This window comes from Eublepharis macularius, chromosome 9, assembly GCF_028583425.1.
Source record: "Eublepharis macularius isolate TG4126 chromosome 9, MPM_Emac_v1.0, whole genome shotgun sequence".
Classification (NCBI taxonomy): domain Eukaryota; kingdom Metazoa; phylum Chordata; class Lepidosauria; order Squamata; family Eublepharidae; genus Eublepharis; species Eublepharis macularius.
Window position 1 is genome coordinate 85,588,808 of NC_072798.1, and position 24,302 is coordinate 85,613,109.

The 24,302-nt window shown below is 49.2% G+C and overlaps 1 protein-coding gene across 2 annotated transcripts in view; it reads left to right on the forward strand.

The window, feature by feature from the left end:
- The first annotated feature begins 4,109 nt into the window (after positions 1–4,109).
- The window catches only part of HDAC10 (histone deacetylase 10), a 41,708-nt gene continuing 21,515 nt past the window's right edge, over positions 4,110–24,302 (forward strand). Inside the window, exons 1-10 of one of the 2 annotated variants that reach the window (XM_054989188.1) lie at positions 4,110–4,172; positions 6,040–6,108; positions 7,901–8,035; positions 8,514–8,610; positions 11,831–11,928; positions 12,027–12,131; positions 12,220–12,288; positions 13,498–13,624; positions 14,970–15,035; positions 15,743–15,802. In XM_054989188.1, coding sequence (XP_054845163.1) covers positions 6,044–6,108; positions 7,901–8,035; positions 8,514–8,610; positions 11,831–11,928; positions 12,027–12,131; positions 12,220–12,288; positions 13,498–13,624; positions 14,970–15,035; positions 15,743–15,802 — 822 coding nt within the window. In that variant the 5' untranslated portion in view covers positions 4,110–4,172; positions 6,040–6,043. Of the gene's footprint in view, positions 4,173–5,085; positions 5,106–6,039; positions 6,109–7,900; positions 8,036–8,513; positions 8,611–11,830; positions 11,929–12,026; positions 12,132–12,219; positions 12,289–13,497; positions 13,625–14,969; positions 15,036–15,742; positions 15,803–24,302 lie in introns of those variants that run through there. The other variant, XM_054989189.1, reaches the window with a different exon arrangement.

The window sequence follows — 24,302 nt, forward strand, 5'->3', positions numbered from 1 at the left end:
GGGGCCTGTTATTCCAGTCCCAGAGCCCTTCTGGCACACCCAGGGTCCGTCATTCCAGCATAGAGCCTGTCATTCCAGTCCCAGAGCCCTTCTGTCACACCCAAGGCCCTTCATTCCAGTCAGGGGCCTGTCATTCCAGTCCCAGAGCCCTTCTGCCCATTCAGGGGCCGTCATTCCAGTCAGGGGCCTGTCATTCCAGTCCCAGAGCCCTTCTGGCACACCCAGGGCCCGTCATTCCAGGCAGGGGCCTGTCATTCCAGTCCCAGAGCCCTTCTGGCACACCCAGGGCCCTTCATTCCAGTCAGGGGCCTGTCATTCCAGTCCCAGAGCCCTTCTGGCACACCCAGGGCCCTTCATTCCAGTCAGGGGCCTGTCATTCCAGTCCCAGAGCCCTTCTGGCACACCCAGGGACGGTCATTCCAGCATGGGGCCTGTCATTCCAGTCCCCAAGCCCTTCTGGCACACCCAGGTGTCGTCATTCCAGTCTGGGGCCTGTCATTCCAGTCCCAGAGCCCTTCTGGCACACCCAGGGGCCGTCATTCCATCATGGGGCCTGTCAATCCAGTCCCCGAGCCCTTCTGGCACACCCAGGGGCCGTCATTCCAGTCAGGGGCCTGTCATTCCAGTCCCCGAGCCCTTCTGTCACACCCAGGGGCCGTCATTCCAGTCAGGGGCCTGTCATTCCAGTCCCCGAGCCCTTCTGTCACACCCAGGGTCCGTCATTCCAGTCAGGGTCCTGTCATTCCAGTCTCAGCGCCCTTCTGTCACACTCAGGGGCCTTTATTCCAGTCAGGGGCCTGTCATTCCAGTCCCCGAGCCCTTCTGGCACACCCAGGGCCTGTCATTCCAGTCAGGAGCTTGTCATTCCAGTCTCAGCGCCCTTCTGGCACACCCAGGGGCCTTTATTCCAGTCAGGGGCCTGTCATTCCAGTCCCAGAGCCCTTCTGGCACACCCAGGGGCCGTCATTCCAGCATGGGGCCTGTCAATCCAATCCCCAAGCCCTTCTGTCACACCCAGGGACCATCATTCCAGTCAGGGGCCTGTCATTCCAGTCCCAGAGCCCTTTGGGCACCCCTAGAGGCCGTCATTCCAGCATGGGGCCTGTCTTTCCAGTCCCAGAGCCCTTCCGGCACCCCCAGAGGCCGAAATTCCAGCATAGAGCCTGTCATTCCTGTCCCAGAGCCCATCTGTCACACCCAGGGGTCGTCATTCCAGCACAGAGCCTGTCGTTCCAGTCCCAGAGCCCTTCTGTCATACCCAGGGGCCGTCATTCCAGTCAGGGGCCTGTCATTCCAGTCCCCGAGCCCTTCTGTCACACCCAGGGTCCGTCATTCCAGTCAGGGTCCTGTCATTCCAGTCTCAGCGCCCTTCTGTCACACTCAGGGGCCTTTATTCCAGTCAGGGGCCTGTCATTCCAGTCCCCGAGCCCTTCTGGCACACCCAGGGCCTGTCATTCCAGTCAGGAGCTTGTCATTCCAGTCTCAGCGCCCTTCTGGCACACCCAGGGGCCTTTATTCCAGTCAGGGGCCTGTCATTCCAGTCCCAGAGCCCTTCTGGCACACCCAGGGGCCGTCATTCCAGCATGGGGCCTGTCATTCCAGTCCCCGAGCCCTTCTGTCACACCCAGGAGCCGTCATTCCAGTCAGGGGCCTGTCATTCCAGTCCCCGAGCCCTTCTGTCACACCCAGGGTCCGTCATTCCAGTCAGGGTCCTGTCATTCCAGTCTCAGCGCCCTTCTGTCACACTCAGGGGCCTTTATTCCAGTCAGGGGCCTGTCATTCCAGTCCCCGAGCCCTTCTGGCACACCCAGGGCCTGTCATTCCAGTCAGGAGCTTGTCATTCCAGTCTCAGTGCCCTTCTGGCACACCCAGGGGCCTTTATTCCAGTCAGGGGCCTGTCATTCCAGTCCCAGAGCCCTTCTGGCACACCCAGGGGCCGTCATTCCAGCATGGGGCCTGTCAATCCAATCCCCAAGCCCTTCTGTCACACCCAGGGACCATCATTCCAGTCAGGGGCCTGTCATTCCAGTCCCAGAGCCCTTTGGGCACCCCTAGAGGCCGTCATTCCAGCATGGGGCCTGTCTTTCCAGTCCCAGAGCCCTTCCGGCACCCCCAGAGGCCGAAATTCCAGCATAGAGCCTGTCATTCCTGTCCCAGAGCCCATCTGTCACACCCAGGGGTCGTCATTCCAGCACAGAGCCTGTCGTTCCAGTCCCAGAGCCCTTCTGTCATACCCAGGGGCCGTCATTCCAGCACAGAGCCTGTCGTTTCAGTCCCAGAGCCCTTCTGGCACACCCAGGGCCCGTCATTCCAGTCAGGGGCCTGTCATTCCAGTCCCAGAGCCCTTCTGTCACACCCGGGGTCCGTCATTCCAGCATAGAGCCTGTCATTCCTGTCCCAGAGCCCATCTGTCACACCCAGGGGTCGTCATTCCAGTCAGGGGCCTGTCATTCCAGTCCCAGAGCCCTTCTGGCACACCCAGGGGCCGTTATTCCAGTTAGGGGCCTGTCATTCCAGTCCCAGAGCCCTTCTAGCACACCCAGGGCCCGTCATTCCTGTCAGGGGCCTGTCATTCCAGTCCCTGAGCCCTTCTGGCACACCCAGGGGCCGTCATTCCAGCACAGAGCCTGTCGTTCCAGTCCCAGAGCCCTTCTGGCACACCCAGGGCCCGTCATTCCTGTCAGGGGGCTGTCATTCCAGTCCCAGAGCCCTTCTGGCACACCCAGGGACCGTCATTCCAGCATGGGGCCTGTCATTCCAGTCCCAGGGCCCTTCTGGCACATCCAGGGCCCGTCATTCCAGTCAGGGGCCTGTCATTCCAGTCCCCGAGCCCTTCTGGCACACCCAGGGGCCGTCATTCCAGTCTGGGGCCTGTCATTCCAGTCCCAGAGCCCTTCTGGCACACCCAGGGGCCGTCATTCCAGCACAGAGCCTGTCGTTCCAGTCCCAGAGCCCTTCTGGCACACCCACGGCCCGTCATTCCTGTCAGGGGCCTGTCATTCCAGTCCCAGAGCCCTTCTGGCACACCCAGGGGTTGTCATTCCAGCATGGGGCCTGTCATTCCAGTCCCAGAGCCCTTCTGGCACACCCAGGGGCCATCATTCCAGTCTGGGGCCTGTCATTCCAGTCCCAGAGCCCTTCTGGCACACCCAGGGGCCGTTATTCCAGTTAGGGGCCTGTCATTCCAGTCCCAGATCCCTTCTGGCACACCCAGGGGCCGTCATTCCAGCATGGGGCCTGTCAATCCAGTCCCAGAACAGTTTATCTGAGCCCAGAAACTTTCCTTCAAAAGTCCATTCCACGTTTTCTTTGCACCTCTTTTTTTGCTCTAATGTGTTTCAATGGAGCCCATGCAAGTCAATGGGCATTCCAGTTTCCCATTATTTCCTATGGGCATTCAAGCCTCTCCCATTATTTCCAATGGGCAATCCTGTCATTCGTTTTAGTACATCCCTATTTTTTGATCCATGTTTTCTATGTTTCAGTCTGTGTACCTACCTGGCTGTGACATGTGGTTTGATGTTACATTTGTGGGTGTTCTATTTAAAATACTATAGTATCCATGAGGATCTGCCTGAATCCTGCTTTTTTTTCCCTTCCATAAAATACAAACATAAGTACACCACGTTAAGATGTCAATCGTGTTTTCCCTTGAAAGTCACCACTAGGAGCGATAACCTGTTAATTAATGGGCTGAGGAACAGTTGCGTAAATGTTTTGGAAACACACACACACACTGAACACTAATTGTGTCGTTTTGCCTTTCACGCCTAAAAGCTCCTGTAGAAGCTAACCCTGAGGCATCCAGCGCCTACTGCAAGCGAAACCAGAACCGTTCCGAACTGAAAGAGTTTTGTTTCTGAGGCTGCCCGCAAACCGCGGCTCTCTTCTGCGTGCCTATAGGCAGAGAGGACTAGCGGGCCTTCCCCTCGTCCAATCAGAGACGCGCTTACAAAGAGAGAGGCGAGAAAAGGGGGGTGCGACTCTCTCTTTTCTTTGGCAGAATAACAACTTCCCGCCCATTTCTTCCTCCCACCTCCCCCACCTTTTGCATTTCTGATTGGGCCGGAGGAGTCTCAGCCAAGCATTCTTTCTGCCAATCAGGAACTACCAGGACTTTGTTCCTTTTGATTCCGAGATTTGCTGCGGAACCCGTGCAGTCGTCTTCCTGGGTTAGTATGCCATTGTCTGGCAGTGGGGCTTGAGGATAGCTCTAGTGGGAGTAGAGTGGAAAAATAATAATAAAGTTTTCATTTAAATCCGTGCTGGGCACGAAGACACTGGCGCTGAGAAACTGCCAGGCTCCTAAGCTCGGTTGTTTGGAGATCCAGAGGAGTTAGCCATGTTAGTCTGTAGTAGCAAAATAGAAAAGAGTCCAGTAGCACCTTTAAGACTAACCAACATTAATGTAGCATAAGCTTTCAAGAACCACAGATCTGACGAAGAGAGCTGTGGTTCTCGAAAGCTTATGCTACAGTAAAGTTGGTTAGTCTTCAAGGTGCTACTGGACTCTTTTCTATATGTTGTTAGGAGAGCTCATTGTGGCTCCTTGGTTGCATGTTGCATTGCTTCTGTTGCAAATGTTTGCAATGCTGCACTAACCAACCCCGTATGGATGCAATCGTAGCGAGCAGGAAGAGTGGAACTCTTCCTCACTATTCCTGTTGCGTGTTCCAGAGACTCAGCCTTGCTTGGGGCGAAGTCTTCAGTAAATTTGGTGTCCGGGTCAATAGCTCACCCCTGCGAATTCTGCTGCCTTTGGTGCCTCTGTTTTCAGCCTTCTGTAAGGGATTTGATGGGGCTTGCGACTCTGCCTCTATTTCAATCCCTGAGGAGTGTCGCTTTGGAGATAGGGAGGGGGTTGGATCAGTGCTTATGGGGGGTCCAACAGCTCGAGCATGCTTGGGAACATTCATATACTATCTATGCAAAATTCTAATATTGAAACTATGTGGACAAGCTGTATTTTTTTCACTAAGTCCCTTGGCACACTCTCAGGGGCACTTTTTCTTTTTGATGATCAGTAATACCTTTGGCAGAGGAATTGAAAGTGCTGGATTGTGCCCATCATGTAAGATTGTGCTGAGGCTACTGCGCCAGTGATGGTGAGTGCTGTCAAGCCAGAGCTAACTTGCGGAAACTCTTGGCAGAGTTTTCATGGCAAGAGACTTAACAGAGGTGGTTTGCCATTGCCTGCCTCTGCAACCCTGGTCTTCGTCAGAGGTCTCCCATCCAAGTACTAACCAAGGCCAACCCTGTTTAGCTTTTCAGATCTGATGAGATTGGGCTCGCCTAGGCTATCCAGTAGTGCTGAGAAAATGGTTGTATCCTCGGGCTGCTTAGCCTACAGGGAAAGGGTGAGGGCAAGGGGAACCAGTCTGCTGGTTATGCGGGAAAGCGAGTCTCTTTTAACTCCTGCTGTGTAGTTTCTCTGCCTGTCACAGTCAAATTAGTACTGATTGTCTTCATTATTATATTCATTGATATGTGGTACTTCCCTTTTTGAAATGGCTCAGTAAATTGCCATAGCGTCAGCAGTCCATAGCTTTACTTTGCTTCCCATCTAACACATAATAGCATGTATTAAGGAGGAGGGCATGTTTCCTGAACTGTGCGCAGTCCTAGCGGGTCCCTGTAACATTGTCCACAAAATCACAGAGTTGGATCCTGGTGATATTTTTTATTAACAGAACGTCAGAATTTTCTGGCCTCCTCCTCCTCCAGCCTATTGGTCTCACCCAAATGCTGCTGTTGGGGTACGGGGGCCCTGAGGGACAGCACGAAGGGTAGATAAAGAGTCCTGGAGGGGGGAATCAGCAAATATTGCCCCTTTCCATTCGTGATCATGAAAGTTGGTGTCCAAACTCCAATCTACAGTTAAGGTGGTTTTATTTCTTTTAGCGGTTTTATTGTTCAGTATCCTTTTCGAGAGTACTGAACAAAATAAGTGAAATGAGTTTTAAAAGTTTTCTTTTTCGTTTCTGTTTTGAAATATATTTGCTCTGAAACCTGGGCAAATGTTCCTTGTTCATTCATCAGAACCATGGTTTCTGGAACGGCGTTGGTTTACGATGATGAAATGACCAGGCATAAACTGCTGTGGGAAGAGTAAGTTCATTTTTTTTAGTTTTCAAGTTTGAATAATGCTCATGCTTTCTTTTACGATAAAAGAGACTTCTAGGTGGGATCTTGTTTTCTGCTATGTGATTACATCCTAAGAACACGTTTGGAGAAAGTCTCATTGAATAGACTTGTGTGGAATGCTTAGGATCGCTGCCTTAGACCGAGGCCTCCTTCAGCTCCGCCTTACTTGACCCTCTAATATTGTCAATGGTCTGTTTTTAGGGTTTCTGTTTTCACACTGGGGTGGGTTTTAATGCTGGATTTTAATTATCTTTTAATGCTTTGTATTTATTATTTTTATTTTGTAAGTTGCCTGAGGCGTTTTCCTGGTGGTATAAAATTTTTATAACTAAATAAATATTGCAATCTTAAACAGAGTTCTGTTGATGTCAACGTGCGCTTAGAAGACTGTAACTCTGCTTAAGATGGATAGAGGTGATGTCCGCCATATACAGACTTTACATTGGGGAACTAGTATTCCCAAATGCTCTAGAGGCTATTTTTGTTCAAGTGTGCAATGCAGCTAAAGCCACTCCCCTGCTCCCCTTGTCTGTCTATAAGTTGTGTCAAGGAACTTTAACTTGCATCAGACGTCTAGTTTGGCCTAAGCTAGGACTGAATGTGGGCCTTAGGCATACCAGCCTATGTTTACCTCTAAACTATGCTGCCTTCCACGATTCGCTCCAGCTGACCGTTAATTGAGGAACCCTGTGTGGGTCTGGGGGTGTGTAGACTACAGAGGTGGTCTGTCACAGGCCTGTTGGTGGGTTCAAGGACCACAGCTGTGCATTGTTGTCCATACTGTTGTCCATACTTTATACTTCATATATTTGCTCTGGGAAGAACCGCTGTATGGAACGTCGAATTTTCAAATTATGTGCTGCCTCTTTATTTATATGTATATATATGAAATTTATATATTTGCATAGCTGTAATTTTAATGATTAGATGTAGAGTTTTTAAAGTTTTTAGTGATATTTAATATGTTGAATTCTTGTTATCCGCCCTGAGCCCGCTGATGCGGGGAGGGCGGAATATAAATGTAATAAATTAAATTAAATTAAATTAAAAAATGTAGCTTAATGGCTTTTGAGTTGGTTTGTTGCATGGAAACCGTGTCCAACTGCCCACTGAGTCAACTGGTTTCTGCCATTCTTCTTTCAAACCTGTTGCTTGAATTGTGACAGTTGTCATGAAGTTGTGTCTTTTGGATTGGGACAAGGAAGACACACACCAGGCTTGGAATTACCAGGCCTATCAAGAACAGGATTGATGCTGTTGACTCTTTGTGCAATTGTGTATTGTGTAATTCTTGACTGGGAGCTTAGTGTATCAAGTCAAAGGTAGTTTTATCCTTGTACTCTTTCATATCTCTGCCTTTCCCTGTCTTTCCATTGCAAACACTAATGTAACATGTGTTGTGTTGTAAAAAGTGATCCTTTTCCTTGACTGACAAAGAGTGTAATAGATAAAGCTTGAAGTGGTAACAGAAATGTCACTTCTTAAGTTTTTCTGCTGTTCCAGGGTAACAAAGGAAAGTGGCAGTCCTATTTTTAGACAGAATATGGGTGGGGATTGGGAGCTGAAATTTCTGAAAAAGCATTTTTAAGTTCTTCAATGCCTCTACAGCCAGTGGTGCAAGGTGCAATGTATTAATTCTTTTACGTTCCCTGTAGTTTCTGTTCCCTGAGAGAGAATAAACTCGTTTCTTTGATAACTTTCTTTGATAACTTTCAAGGCCCAAGAAAATGTGACGCTTTTTTGTTGCTTTGTTTAGCCCCATCTGTGCCATTGAAATCCCAGAAAGGCTGTCTTCCTGCTATGAGAACCTCAAACGCTACAATCTGGTTGAACGATGCCTGTTTGTACCTGTCCGAGAAGGAACGGAGGACGAGATCATGCTGGTGCACAGGTCTGCCGTAATGGGTTTCTGTCATGGTCCCTGTTCGTGGACCTTTGCTCCTTGATATGGCCTTGAAACTTGACATGTACCATTTGTTCATGATAATGGAAGAGCCTGTCTTTGGCCAGTTGCCCTTGGATGGGGAATAGGCCGAACAGACATACCTCTGTTTAGAAGCCATTCTAAAATGAATTTACTTGAACTGTAGTTAGCTGTTTCAAACAGAGACTCAAACTTGTATGTGTTCCTTTCAGTTTGAGAGCAAAAAGTTTATCCAAATTTTTACAATTTATTTTGTGTTTGTAGGCTTGTTTGAGCACTCGGTAAATGGGTGGCTAGTTGACCCATCTGAGGACTATCATCGGGGTTGGGAAGCAACTGCTTGCGATTTGTGGCCGCTCTCACCTGATTTTTGTTTGGCCACAAAAACTGATGTGTGTTTCATTTGAATCCGTTTTTAATACCAGATTTTCTCCCCCCTTTTCAGTCCCGATTACTTGGAGGTTGTGAAAAATACTCAGAAAATGACTGAAGAAGAACTCCGAAAAACCTCCACTAATTATGATGCTGTTTTCTTTCATCTGGTATGTAGGCACGATAATGGTCACTTTATATCATCGTTCACATTTTCTTAATTCTGTGTGTCTTTCTGCAGTCTTAATTGCTTTGCCTGCTCAACTTAGGGGCACAGTGTCAAAAGGGGAAAGGGAAGGGAAGTAATAAACTGCATTTTGGTGAACCTTGTCACCTTTTCAGCTCTTTCTTCTTCTTTATTTATTATTTCGTTTACTTCATTTATACCCCACCTTCCTTCCCATTGGGGACCCAAGGTAGTTTATATAATTCTCTGTTTTATCCTCACAACAACCCTGCAAGGTAGGTTAGGTGAGAGCGTGTATCTGGCCCAAGGTCACCCAATAAGCTTCCATGCAGAATGGGGATTCCAACCTGGTTCTCCAGGATCTTAGTCTGACACTAACTATTTCACCATGTTGGTTGTAATGGGCTGTAATTTCTGAAACCACAGCTAGGTTATCTGAATACGCAGCTTTGACCGCAGCAGTTTCTCCTGGTTTATATGCCTATTTGCATGATTACAAATTCCTCACTGTAACTGACAAGTAGCAGCTATGCTTTCTGCGCAGCTGTTCTACACGGTAGCCTAATAGCCAGGTGGCCTTTGTTCAGTATAAGCCACGTGTATTGACTGAGGCCATTTCTGTACTTCAGTTGAGACAAGTGCTCTGCAACACTAGTAGCATTGAAGGTCTCTGGGTGACTCTGGGCCCGTTACGCACTCTCAGCCTAAATCTACCTCACAAGGTTGTTGAGAGGAAAAAAATGGAGGAGAGGAGAAGGATGTAAGCTGCTTTGGGTCCCCATTGAGGGGATAAACAGAGGTATATATGAAATAAATAATTATTTTTATTTGCTTTATGCCATTTTATGCCAGCTGGCACTTAAAGAGCCTTTAAGTGCCAGCTGGCCTGCTGAGGGCTCTCCTCCCGTGGGCCACCTGAGGTGCCGAAAGGGCTCTTTCCCTGTGGCTTGCACAGCAGTGAAAGAGCCCTTTAAGTGCCAACTGACTCAAAGGGGGATCACCCCCCGCTGGCCACCTGAGGCAGCGACAGGGCTCTTTCCCTGCCGCTTGCAAGCTTTGATTCAGCATTTCCAAATGGGGGCCAGCATTTGGCAATCCCAAATATTTACAAATCAGGCCCGATTCGGGTATTTATCCCGAATCAGAAACCCGCATTACACACCCCTGGTGGGTACCTTGCAATCTTGGGGCTAAAAGCTGTTATCCTAGCAATTAAAATGGATGTTTTTTATGTTTATTTATTTTGTTTATTTATAGGCCACCTTTCTTTCTAAGACTCAAGGCAGATTACAGAGTCCAGAAAGAGGAAAAAATGTAATACAGTATAGGATACCCAATGAATCATGAATGCAGTAGGGCTAGGAATACAAAATCAGAGGCTAGTGAAAGCTCAGTTTGGGTTCAGGGCACACTGCATGTTGGGAGACAGAGCCAGGAGTGGTGGAGAAATGGACAGGTGGGAATCTAAAGGCCAAAGAGGCAGCTAATGGGAGGGAATGAATGCAGTGGCAGGAAAAGGGCATTGCAATTGAAGTTATCACTTCCCTTTATGTTTATGAGATTTAAGTCTAAAGGCCAGTTCACACAATACGAAGTCCATGTGTCTGCTACAGGTCCAGTTGGAGGCATGTTTTGAAAGTTCCATGCTTAGAACTTAATTCCTACCTGCATATTGGATTGGCAGACTATGAGTGATTCCACACACGTTGGATAATGCACTTCCAATCCTCTTTATAGATCATTTGGAACGGATTTTTTCGTGTGCGGAACAAAAAATCCACCTCAAATGATTGATAAAGTGCATTGAAAGTGCATTATCCAACGTGTGCGGAATCACTCAGTGTTAGGGAGCCTCAGACTTTTTCTCCCATGCCATTTTCTCAACTTGCAATGGCCCCAGGGAACCACTCCTTTGCTATATGTGTTGTCTGTTGGTACAAGGGTAGCCCATCAGTAAAGGTCAGTTTCCCCAGTGGGGCAAAGAGTGGCTGCCCAGGGTCATTTTGGTTTGGGAAAACAGCACGGGGCAGTGATGCTAAAGCCCCTCTTCCCAGCTGCCCCAGTGATTATCTTGTGTACTTGGGAATTAAGTTCCAAGCATGGATCTCACACCGTACATCTGTTGACAGGACTCATGATGGACATGTAGGGGACAAGATCACTTTATAATGTGTGAATTTGCCCTATGTCTTGAGGAGAACTACAATCATAAGAATTTTTTCTGATCTCTGGGATTTCATATGCCTGTCATAGAAATAACACTAGACAAAACAAGGGGACCACGGTGTAAAGTACACAAATGAAGGGGAAAAAATACTCCTAGAATAAACCACTATGTAGTTGCAAAAACCTCTACTGCAAAATAAGCATTCATTTCATTAATCTGTTATATTGTTGTAGTCTTTTACAGCATGTCTAAAAAATAACCACAATACATCAAACTACAATTTTTGCCCATAATATTAACAATTAGCTGTAGAACCATCAGTCATGTTTGGTGTAGTGTTTAAGAGTGATGGGATTCTAATCTGGAGAACCAGGTTTGATTCCCCACCCCTCCACTTGTAGCCAGCTGGGTGACCTTGGGTCAATCACAGCTCTCTCAGAGCTCTCTTAACCCCACCCATCTTACAGGGTGACTGTTGTGGGGATAATAATAACATGCTTTGTAAACCGCTCTGAGTAGGTGATAAGTAGTCTTGAAGGGCGGTATATAAATCAAATGTTGTTGTTATCATTATTATGTACGCTTCCTTAAAAACATAGAATGCAGAATCTTAATCATATGATTAGCAACTAAATTCCCGTAGTTAAACTGTAGAATAGAAAGTCCTTACCTTGTTAACAACTTGATTCCAGTACGTAAAATATAATTGTAGCTTGAATCTATGAGCACCCGGTTGAAGCTTGTTTCAAATTGCAGTTTGATGTTTTGTGATTATTTTTGTAAAAGTCTACAACAATATCACAGATTAATGAAACAAAGATATATTTTGCAGAAGAGGTTTTGGCAACTACATAGTGGTTTATTCTAGCATGGTGTTTTCTTCTTTAATTTGTGCCATAGAATAACAGCACACAACAGGATATGTGTACATTGGTAATCTGCAGAAAATGTATACCTCTGTATGCAGTCACAGCAATATTCCTCTTAAATGTGTGGCCAGGGTTGCCCTTTTAATTTAACTCATTACATCCCTCAGACCACATATCGCTGTGCCAAGTTGGCTGTGGGAGCAACGTTGGAGCTGGTAGATGCTGTGATGTCAGGAACAACACGGAACGGGATGGCTTTAGTAAGGTAACGGTTTTGTAAATGCTTAATAAACTGTGAAAAAAATCTTTGGCTCTCTCCAGTTCAGTCTGATGGTGAAGTAATTCCGTGATGTTTTCTTGCAGGCCCCCAGGTCATCACAGCCAGAGGAATGCTGCCAATGGGTTTTGCGTGTTCAATAATGTTGCCATTGCAGCAAAATATGCCCAAAGGAAATACGGTGTGCAGAGGTTAAGTATATATCTATTGGTCTCTGTTTATGACTTTTATACACTAAAGATTTCTGACTGCTAACGTGAAGGTTGTTGTTTCATGCAGGATTCTCATTGTTGACTGGGATGTGCATCACGGACAAGGAATTCAGTATATATTTGAGGAAGATCCAAGGTTTGTACTTTGCTGGCTTGTGCATGCTGGAGGAACCTTGTCAGGGCACAGTGAGCCCAGGCTGAGTGCAAATGAGTTAAAAGGGTGACCTGGTCTTCTCCAAACCCACTCGGATCCAGTAGGGCTTCCCCCCCCGCCCCCCCCCCCCCCAGAGATGAGGGAGGGAGACAGAGAGAAAGCCAGGCAGTAGGTTCTTGAGTACAGGAGTATTGTTTCTTAAACTCACGCCAAGGGAGTTAAAATTTAGAGGTAGCTGATATAATTTGAACTGGAGATGAAGGTGATGAAGGAGATTCTGAAATAATAAGAGCTACAAAATAAAGATAAGAAAACTAAGCAGCGAATAAGGAGAGAGAAAAAAGAAAACTATAACTATAATTATAACATTCAATTTATATATCGCCCTTCAGGACAACTTAACGCCTACTCATAGTGGTTTACAAAGTGTGTTGTTATTATCCTCGTGACAATGAGGTGGGTGGGGCTGAGAGAGCTCTGAAAGAGCTGTGACTGACCCAAGGTCACCCAGCTGGCTTCAAGCGGAGGAGCGGGGAATCAAACCCGGCTCTCCAGATTAGAGTCCTGCCGCTCTTAGCCATTACACAAAACCAATGTTTAAAAGCCTCTATAAGTTGAAATTAGCAGCCTCTAAGCAGAGCACAGGGTACATGCATCCTGCGCTATCAAACCAGACACTCTTTGTCCGTTTTGATCGCATAGTTTCACCCTTCTGAGTTACTTTGGCACTGTTCTGGAAACCACTGCCTTGTACTGTACAAGGGTACATAGTAAACCTTTTCTAAGGTTGACCTATGGGTAGCGCAGTGTACAACGTGCTGGGCTAATAGGATGCTTGAATTCAGCCCTCAATGTGGATGTTAACTGGTGTGGTCGATGGGAGACCAACAGTATAACCTTATGCAAAGTTACTCCAGTCTGAGCTGTTGATTTCAAAGAGGTTAGACTCGAGTAACTCTGCGAAGGATTGCACTGTAACCCTGAGAGAGAACGGCTGCCAATTTCCAAAATGAGGAATAACCACAGGGGGAGCTATCCGTGGTTCTTATGACAACAAGGTACCGGTTGTGAAAGATGCTGTATGTTTTATATGTTGCAGAATCGTTCTTCAGTGGTGTACCTGGCAGTTTGGCATGGTAGAGAAATTTCTTCTGCGCTTTAATGCTTACCTTGTTTGACTGTTTCTTTTAGTGTTCTCTATTTTTCTTGGCATCGGTTTGAACACCAGCAATATTGGCCTTCCCTCAGAGAATCTGATTATGATGCAGTTGGCCAGGGGAAAGGCGCAGGATCCAATATAAATGTACCTTGGAATAAGGTGAACATCACTGGATAGCATTGATCATAAGAAGTGTCCAGCAGGATCAGACCGGCGGTCCATCTATTCCAGCATCCCTCTTCATATAGTCATCCACCAGTTCCTTTGTAGGTCCAGTGAACAGAGCATAGAAGTCAAGGCCTCTCCCTGATGTTGCCTCCTAGAACTTATATTCAGAGTTTATATTTATTTTCTGCACTATCTTCACTAACAGAACAAACACACCTCTCATCCATCCAGACATAGATTCACAACTTTTCCTCACAACTTGCCTGACCTAGATAAAATGAGGTCCTTTCAGGTTTCCACACAGTTTGCCTGACTTAGACATAATAAATACTTTCTCTGAAATACAGACAGACTGCCTGATTTGGCTAGAATCTCCTGGCTGTTTAACTCTCTCTCTCAGAAACACACACACTCTCTCAGGCTCCACACAGTTTGCCTGTTTTGACCAGAATTAATACTTTCAGCCGAAACTAAAAACTACAGTTCTCTCTGCCCCCTAGGTACAGAGCAGACTCCATTTACCCATCCAGCCCCCTCCTCCTTTCCTCAGTGGCCTGCATTTAAACCCACAGTAACAAATACTAACCCCCTCCACACATTAATCAGCAGAAAGAAAACCCTCAGACTGAATTACCTGGAAAACATTACACCTGTGCTTTATGAATCTTGTCTAATCTCCTTTAAAGCCGTCTGAGCTAGGGACCATCTACATCAACTGGTAGTGACGTCCACAATTTATTTACTTATTGAGTGAAGAATTAATTCCCTTTGTCCGTCCCATCTCTTGCCCATCAACGTCACTTGTTGCCGCTCTCCCTGAGTTCTAGTATTATGGGATAGGAAGAAAAAACCTAACTTTTACTCCATGCATGGTTTTATAAATTTCTTTCTTGTTGGCCCCCCGCCCCCAAGTAATTTTTCCCTAAACTGAACATTCTCAAAATACTTAGTCTTTTCTTATAGGAAAGATTCTCCTCCAACCCCCAATCATCCTGGTTGATGTGGTAGTAAAACTCTCAGGTAGCACCTCCCATGCTAGTGGATTATACATTGAAAAAACGCAATTTGCAAGAAAATTGCATAATAAAAAAAAGCAGAACTGTCTGTTCATTTTTGTATGTTGTCATTTGGAACTTATTCAGGTGCTAATTTATGTATAATATCTTTCCCATTGGGCATACAATATTAGCATCTGTCTGTACTGATAAGGACAGAAGCCGTAGTTCTGCCTTCCTGTTTAAAGCTTGCCTTTTCCTGTAAGATTGTAATGGAATCTGTTGAATACTTGACAGCTGTTTTAAAAAGTGATCATTTTTTCCTGCTCTTGACTTTGCAGGTTGGGATGAAAAACTCCGATTATTTAGCTGTGTTTCTTCATGTGTTGCTCCCAATGGCATTTGAGGTAATTTTTTCTTCATCCTTAAAAATAACACACAAGGGAAAAGTGTCTAAAAGCCCTTGAACCATAATCTTGGTAGTGGAGAATCATCTTCAGATGTACAAACAAGAGAAAGCAAGCAACTTTTCAATCTGATTCTGTTTCTAGAAGTAGTGTCTTCATGAGCAATGATAACGGTTTGATTAAAAATTGCAACTGCGTTTGGCGGATATGAACGTCCCCCTGCCCCTTCCCCGATATGCAGAGTTGTTATCAGGAAGCCTTGAGGTGGTTAATTCTTTGAGTGTCTCTTAAAATGACGTTGCTGCACACAGAGTATGAGAGCGGAGTCCTAAGCGGTGGTACACGCTACTTCTAAGGCCATTGACTTCAGTTGACAGAAAGATGTAACTCTACTTAGGATAGCGCTGATCAAGTACATGGTCCAGTTAAGGGAACCTTACTTTGAATTTAGTTAACTTGCTTCTGAACCAGTGAACCAGTGTAGTAGAACGCAGTCTAAATATTTATTCCATTACTTGTGTTCTCCAGAAATAGAGTAAAGATAAGCATTTGCTCCTCTGTGCTTTAGTTTACACTTGTTATCAAAAGTCACAATCTGGAATACAATCTAATTCCTTCTGAATTACTATCTATCGTTCTATTGGAATATAAAACTACACATAACTTCATCTTAGTTGATGGGTTTGGCTTTTTCTTTTACATCACAGTTTGATCCAGAGCTTGTTGTGGTCTCTGCCGGTTATGATTCTGGAATCGGTGACCCAGAGGTAAAACACTGGTGGAACCTTTTTTCCCCTGTATCCCTTTTTTCCTGACTGTAGTTTTAAAATTATGTTATACATAAGAGGAAATGGAGAAGTTTATTGGGGGTACTGGTGGCTACAGCTTAGTAATAGAACACTGGTCACTGTTCTACAAAAAAAATAGAAAGGAAATATACAGTGTGAACGTGCTGAATTGATGTTCATCAAGAAATTAAACACTACCTGTCATCTTGGCTTAAACAGAGACTTCACTTTCTTTACTCGCTTCAGCTTCCAGTAGTTCTGCAGGACCCACTTTTCAGAAACTTTGACTGATTCTTACATGTTTTATCATACTATATCAGTTAATTTTCTTAAACTTCAGAACACTGTTGCCAAATAGGCCCCCTCCCCTGCTTTGAAGCCTGCTATGAACTGTGCTAAAGTTTCCTGCGTTGCTGTTTCACTGCTGCACAAAGACTGCTTTGCACATGTGTGTTCCGATACACGTGTCAGCTTCCTGCCTGCGTGTCAATTACCCTGCTGCAATAGACTGTGTAGTTTACTGACCCCATGTTTGGATAACTGCACAAAGGACTCTCTTTCTGGGCAGCCCTGCCCTGACCTGTATCTGGACTTCCAAGTGTGTGTTTGGACTCTGTTACAAGTGTGCCCCGTGCCTGCATTGCCATCTGCCACGGACCGTGCCTGTTCCCTGCTTTGGACTGTGTTTTAAAGTGTTGTTCCCCCTGCCTCCATGGAAGCCTGCCTCATATGGGCCCAAGCCGCTGCTAGCAGCCGGGCGCCTGCCGGGGAAACCTCCAGCGAGCCTGGCTAGGCGCTCCCTGGTCAGTTCCCGCCTGGAGCCTCCCGCGAGCCGGTCACCGAGCTTGCCCTCGCTACCGGGCAGCCTGCTATCCAGCCCCAGCTATGCCCAGCCGGCATCCATGTTCTCAGGCAGCCAGGAGACCCTGGGAAGAAGACTGCTTTGAGAAGCCATTTCGGTGAAGCGGGCACACCACGTCCGCAGCGAGAGCCCCTCGCCCTGCTCTGCATATCTTAGGAGCCGCCCCGGAGAAGAGCTAAGTGCTGACCATCCCAAGCACTTAGAGAATGCATCTCAAAGAAACCTCCGCATTCCAGAAGCTGATGACATCAGGACAAGCCCTGTCCGCTGGAACATCCTTTCAGCCCACTTGGATTTCCCCCTCCCTCTTTTGTCCCCTCTTCCTGAGGTGTCACTTATCACAATCTGATTACTAAAGTGGCCCATCTAAGCCATTCAGTAGCCCATTAGACCCTTTGTTTTAATCTGTGAGAACCACCAAGTACAGCACCAGCCCCAGGGTACGTTTTGGGGTATTTAAGCTGGTCTCCCAGACCACTCGGTGCCTCGGCCATTCCCTATCCAGACCTCCTTGCTGTCCGTCTGTGGTTCCAGTGCTGGCATTGGGCCACCCTCGCTGCCGTGTCTCTGCTTCGCTCCAGGATTGTGAGTATTCCCCCTATCATCGTTGGGAACCAGCTAATGCGAACGTCTCTGTATTTCATACTCTATGTTTCTTAGACCTTGTATGTTCTTTGTATGATTGTGCAAGCTAGGCTTATGCTACACTCAATACACGTGTTTGGACCTTACTCCTTGTCTGCCTCTTTTTCACTAGAGTGTCTGGGATCGGGACCTCCGTAAACATAGGTTATGATCCTCGCTTAATATTAATAGTTACAGACTGCTACAGCTAATTCCCCATTATAATAAAGAGCAGTTCTGGTAACAGTTTACTGGTGGAGAATGCGGGCATAACCCAGTTCGTGTGAACGCACGTGAGTCGACACGCGTGTCTTCAGCGAACTGACTTAGAGGAAAATTTTCCAGACCTCAGTGTAAAGAGCGCAATTTAGCTCAGGGTATTAAAAGTGTGATTGTGTGTGGCTCTAGCGAGCATTTCTATCTTGTGGGTTGGCTTTTCCCCCATTTCCTCCTTCAGCCAGCTTTGGACTACTTGCCTTTTGTGGTGCACCGCGAGGCCCTCCAGCCGTTATAACCGGTGTACTGTGGGTGAGGACCTCTGAACTGGTGAAGTTCCTGGCCACCTTCCGGGCCGCCTAAACGCGTCTATGTGGGTGGGATCCCAGAAGTAGGCTCTAGATATATACGCATATATACATCCTGAAGCAGCACATATAAAATTCTTTTCCGCCCTCCCCCGTCTCTCCTAAGTCCGTCCAAACCCCGTTCCTGCCAGCACTTAGGCTTCAATCCCCGCTCCGGAGGAAACGTGAAGGGATCGATAGTCCGTTCGTTTAGTTTAGCTTTGGGAATCTGAAGCCAGGTTCCTGAAGCCCCGCGGCAGCCAGCCGCACCGTGCTTAAGAGTTTTAAAGTAGACTCTTGGGCGCCTTTCCGCTTGCGAGTTTTAAGTCAGACTCGTGGGCGCACCTCGCTTGGGAGTCAGTGGGACTCTTGGGCACATTTTCGCTTGAGAGTTGGTAGAACTCTTGAGCGCTTTTTCCGCTTGGGAGTACAGTAAGCTTTACTCCTGGGCACTTTTGCTTGGGGACTTGCAGAGGCAGTCCTTGAGCGCATTTAGTCTTTTGGTCGAGGCTTGGAGACAGTTTAACCGTTTGTCTCTGAGCACGAGGCCTGGAGACACTTTGAGTTTAGTTCTTGGGCTTAGAGAGTTTGAGAGCATTGTAGCTTCTGAGCAGAGGCTTGGGAGCATTTCTGGTTGCCTGAGCAGAGGCTTGGGAGACCCCTTAGTAGCAGTTCCTGAGCAGAGGCTTGGGGACACTTTTTGGTTTCCGAGTAGAGGCTTGGGAGACCCCTGAGCTTTAGCTTCTGAGCAGAGGCTTGGAAGCACTGAGCGTTTTTGTTCTTGGGCTTAGAGAGCTTGAGAGCACCCTCTGAGCCAGTAAACTTTTCCTGGTCCCGTGGCTTGTAGGCAAGCTTGAAACGGGAATAGGAATTTTCCTTCTCCCCCGGTGGAGAAGAGCCGAGTGTAGAACCCTTAAAAATCCCCTTGTGAACCTAAAAGTAGGACCTTAAAACCCCCTGGTAAAAACCCTTGAGGACCTGAGGGAAGGATAAACCTCCCAAAGGAACATAGAGAGGAAGAAGTTGTTAAAACCCTTGAGCAGCTTTAATCGCCCCACCCCTGTTGTCGCTGATCCACTCTTTAACCTCCCCCGAGGTCAGCCTTAAACGAAAGTAAAAATGTACCGGGCAAACCCCACCGTGCCCCGCCTGGAGAAGTGGCTAGTTAAGAAGGGAGATTGCCCTTGGGAAGCCGGTTCCTTCAAGGGACCCGACCCACTCCAGATAGTTAGAAGTGCCTTCCAAGATTTTTGTGAGAAAGAGAAACCCAAGTCGAGCAAGAAGGACAGATACGGAGCTTGGGCACTTTTCACTGCCTTGCAGGACAGCGTGTCCCTGATAAATAAATTACATATAGCGCAGGAAGATGGTGAGCAGGAGATAGAGAGGCTCAGATTGGCCCAAGACAAAGAAAGGAAGGAGCTAGAGGAAAAAGCCAAGAGAGAACAGGACGCCCTGCACCTAGAAATCCAGAGTCTCAGGGCCAAACTAGCCGAACAGGAAAGAGACCATGAGGAGAAAGCAGTTGAGTGGCGCGCTGAACGCGTCAATTTCATATTGGAAAAACAAGGATTAACCACTGCCCTTCAGGACGCCCAGCACAAGGCTGAAGCGGCCTCCGCTCGCGCCGATATGGCTGAGCATGCAGTAATCGAGGGACAGGAAAGAATCGCTAAGCTAACCCATGCCGCCCAGTTCATGGCAGAGCACAATCACTCCAAGGTAGCTTCTGCGGACCACTCCGCTTGTAAGAGGGAGCTAGAGGCCCTAAAGCAGCACCTGGGGATGCAGCAGGCCGTAATTTCCGCCGTGCATCCCGCAGCCCTCTTGGCCCTCCCCGAAGGTAGTACCGACAGTTGGTCACCTCCTTCGCCCCAGCCCGAGGAAGCTCCACAGCCCCTCCATCCGATAGCTACCAAAGAAATTGTCTCCACAGACGAGGATGGCAGGAAGACAGACCGAATAGTTAAAGAGACCCGCAATTGGAGGCCCGATGAGCTCCAAGCCATAGCGGACCGCATGGGACCCCTGAACCGGGACTCAGCTATACAATGGTTCGCACACGTGACCATGTCCCAGCCCTCCGCCAGTGGCTCCGATGTAGCTCAGCTGGCTCGCCATTGTGCCAGCCCCGAAATAGTCACCTCTCTTAACGCATACATTTCTAACCGGAGACTAGCCACTCGCAGTCAGTATGGTGCCATGAAAGAGTTGTGCGCCTTCCTGTGGCCCACCAAGAGTTTAAAGGCCCTGTATATTGCAGAGTCTCAAAAACCCGGAGAGGATCCAGAGGCATATTTAGCCAGGAAACAGCTCCTAGCCGAACTAGCAGACGAGGTAGATTTAGATTTGAGCGACATGCCGGACTTCGACGACTTAGAATTCAGGAGGGCAGTCATAGATGGACTCAACAGCACCACTCGCCTAGCCCTAGCAGGAGTCGAGCCCGGGAGCATTACATGGGGAGAGCTGGAATCCCGCATCAGGAGCATTGCTGGCCTGTTGCGAGAGACCGGCGCCATCCGCCATGTGAAGTCCCCGGCCTCTCGTAGAAAGGAGAGCGAGCCGATAAGTGCAGTCACCTATGCCAACCATGGCCCCCACTCTCAATACCGACCACAGGGACGCAGCCCGTATCCGGAGGCAAGGGGAGGGATCCTGAGGGGAAGGAGCAGTAGCTTTAACCGGGGAAGAGGACCGAGGGACTACCGTCCGGGAGTTTCCTTTGCGCCTACCCCGAGTTACAGTTCCTCCTCCCAGCCGGGACCCCACGAGCCCCGACTACAGGATGCACCCATAGCCCCTTCTCACTCGCGAGCATCACACCCGTACAATCATCAGGTCTACCCGCCTCCAGAGCAGTCTAACGCTTGGGGAGCATCGCAGGGCGACCACGAGGGCCACCGGGACCGCGGCAGCACGCCCCAGTCCAGGGACTCCCTCCGTTGGGAACTATGGATGCGCCTCAAAAACATTGGAGCGAACATGGAGCTATTCGATGGAAAGCCCACGTCCGTTCTAATGAAAGCGATCATGGAGTGGGAAGACCAGCAACAGCCCCCAGTACCTCCATCAGCGCCCCCTTTACCGCCGGACCCTCCCTTCTCGAGTCCCCCGATAGCTGCGGTCCGGGAACGACCGAGCCCCAACAACCCCTTTAGAGGAAGCGCCGCTTCCACCGACCAGTGTGCAGGATCAGAATAGGGTTGCCCCGAGTCCCAGTCTCCCTCCGTGGGCATAGTTGCCAAACTAAAGCCGGACACATGGGGGAGACCGACAGTGAAGGCAGGGATCGGGACTCCCGGGGAAAAGAAGAAGCCTGCCACCCTCCTCATAGATACCGGAGCTTCACTTAACATACTCCGGCCCACCTTAGTCACGAAGGGCACCCAGACCCCCACAACCATGCAACTCGCCGGTTTTGGAGGCGGCATGCAGGAATCCCAGGTCTGGCAGGATATCCCCCTCTCCGTTGGGAACCTGGCCACCAGGATTTCGGCATGCGCAAACCGGGGAGAAGATGATGGACTTTTGGGCATGCCATTTTTCCGTGCCGAGGGACTGACCATTGACTTAGCGAACGGGCTCCTGTGGCGCATCCCGGGAGGCCCAGACTTTGTTAATGCGGTCCATCGATGCGCAGCCCTTAAGGCCCCCCTTCCTCTCGCCCCCATCACAGGAGACCCCTGGGTTCAGGACTTTCCCGAAGTGTGGGTGACAGACAAGGCCGAGTGTGGGATAGTGAAGGGCGCCTGCGTCCTGATTGAAGGAAAGGACCCCCCTCCTCAACGACAGTACAAGTACCCAGCGGAAGCTGAGGCAGGGATAGCCAAAACTATAGAAGGACTCCTTGAGTGGGACGTCATACTCCCGATGCAGTCCATCTGCAACGCCCCATTGTGGCCAGTTCTAAAAGCAGATGGAGTGACCTGGAGAATGACGGTCGACTTCCGTGCCCTGAATGCCACCACCCCTCCAGTGGCCCCGGTTGTGGCCAAGTACAATGAGATCCTAACGGCCATTGCCGCTGGGTCCCGGTTCTACTCGGTCATAGACCTGGCCAATGCTTTCCACTCCATCCGGTTGCATGAGTCTTGCTGGTACAAGTTCGCGTTCACTTTCCGCGGCCAGCAATACGCATTCAAGCGGACACCCCAGGGATTCCACTCCAGCCCCAGCATTTGTCATGCCCATGTGGTTCAGATGTGGGAACGCCTCCAACCCTCCTCGAGGCCCCACGTACTGAGCTACGTGGATGACATTTTGGTCCACGCCCCCACGGAAGAATTAGCCCGCCAAATCACCAGGGAAGTCCTGGAACTCCTCCGCGAGACTGGGTTCAAGGCAAGCAGGGAAAAGGCCCAATTGGTTCAGACCAGCGTCAAGTACCTGGGTCTGACCCTGGGACCCGAGGGTCGCACCCCGGATGCCCAGCGAATGGAGGTCATTTCCAAGCTGCCTGCACCCACCGATGTCCCCTCCCTCAGAGCCCTTCTAGGAACTTTTAACTTTTCCCGAGACTTCATCGAGTCCTTTGCAGACAAAGCTCGCCCCCTTTATGCTCTCCTCAAGAAGAATACTCCCTGGGAGTGGGGACCGGAGCAACAGACAGCCTTAGCCGAGCTAAAGCGCAGCCTGGCCGCAGCCCCGGCCCTAGCCCATCCAGATGTCACCCAGCCATTCTTTATTCAGTTAGCAGTATCAGACAAGAGCATAGGAGCCACGCTCACCCAGCAGCAAGCGGGAACCGCTAGAGTAGTAGCCTATGCCTCTCGCAACCTAACCGCAGTAGAGACCAAGTTCAGCCCATGCGAAAAGACTTGCCTTGCTCTAGTTTGGAGTCTGACCCATTGGGAATTTATCATAGGAGGTTCACGTACAATAGTTCAAACCACTCACACGCCTCTCAAATATATCCTGTCGGGAAAAATACAAGACGGACAAGTCTCAAACGCCCGCATAGCGCAGTGGACCCTGGCCCTAGTCAACCGCGGAGTGGAATTTAAAAAGGAGACCACCGAGCCTCCAGCCCCCTATGGCCTATTGGTAACCGGGACCGAGCACGAGTGCCCCCTGGACCCGCCACCGCAGGTTGTCTGGCCAGTCACTTGGGGAGTCCCGCTAGAGGAAGCCCGACAGAACGGCTTCACATGCTGGTTCTGTGACGGCTCCTCCTTTCACGTTGGAGGCTCCCCCCGGACAGGCTACGGCGCCGTGCGAGTGAGCGACGCCCATACTCTCAAAGGTCCAGCCCGCCCCCATTCCAGCCAAGCGGCTGAGGTGCAAGCGCTTCTGGCAGTGCTCGAGTTTGAGCCCCCAGAAAGCCCGCTGGCCATTTACACAGACTCGGATTGGACGGCCAAAGCCGCCACGGTCTGGCTCCCGGTATGGCAGAATCAGGGGTGGAGAGCTAGCGATGGGAAACCCGTAGCCCACCTACAGCTATGGCAGCAAGTAGCAGCACTCCTTCAGTCCCGCTCAGGCCCAACGCAGGTTACCCATGTCAAGGGACACCAGAAGACAAACTCAGAGACCGCTTATTGGAACGACCAGGCAGACCTCGCAGCCAAGGCAGCCGCCACTGAGAATGCTCCCCTACTGGAACCAGCTACCGGCTGCCCCTTACACCCTGTCACCACTCGAGCACAAGCCCGCAGCCAGGCTCAGGGCACTACGGGAACACTAGACCTAGCGCAACTACAGCTATCTGACCCAGAAATAACTGACCTCCTAACCGCAGGGAGAGATCAGACAGGAAGACTAATGATCCGAGAAGAGGAAGGCATAGTTTGGGCAGTAGATGCAGCCGGCGAACGCCACTGGGTAGTGCCACTGGAAGTCAGGGCCGACCTGATTCAGTTTGTCCACGAGCAGGGACACCGAGGCAAGGACCTGACTCTGGAAAGGGTAAAAGAGGTTGGATGGTGGCCTGGCATGCGCACCGAAGTAGCGCAATGGGTGGACAACTGTCCGTCCTGCGCTATGGTCAATGCAGACCCCACCGGACCTAGAGCCCCCCTCCAGCATCAGAGAATTAACGGACCCTGGGCTCGCATACAGATTGACTTTATCGGCCCCCTTCCCCCCACTCCTCGCGGCAATCGCTACTGTCTCACTGTCATAGACCCCTTTAGCAAATGGGTCGAAGCGTTTCCGTGCAAGCGCAACAATGCAGCCACCACAGCCAAACTATTGTTCAACAATGTCTTTTCAAGATGGGGCATCGTGAGAGTCATGGACTCTGATTTAGGCTCACACTTCATCGGAGAAGTCACCCAGGAGCTGTGCAAGGCGCTAGGCATTCAGCAGCGCTTCCACATAGCCGGCCACCCTCAAGCCTCGGGCGCCATAGAAAGAACCAACCGGACCCTCAAGGAGGCTCTCCGCAAAATGGTTCGCTCCTCCGGGAGAGACTGGGATGAAAAACTCC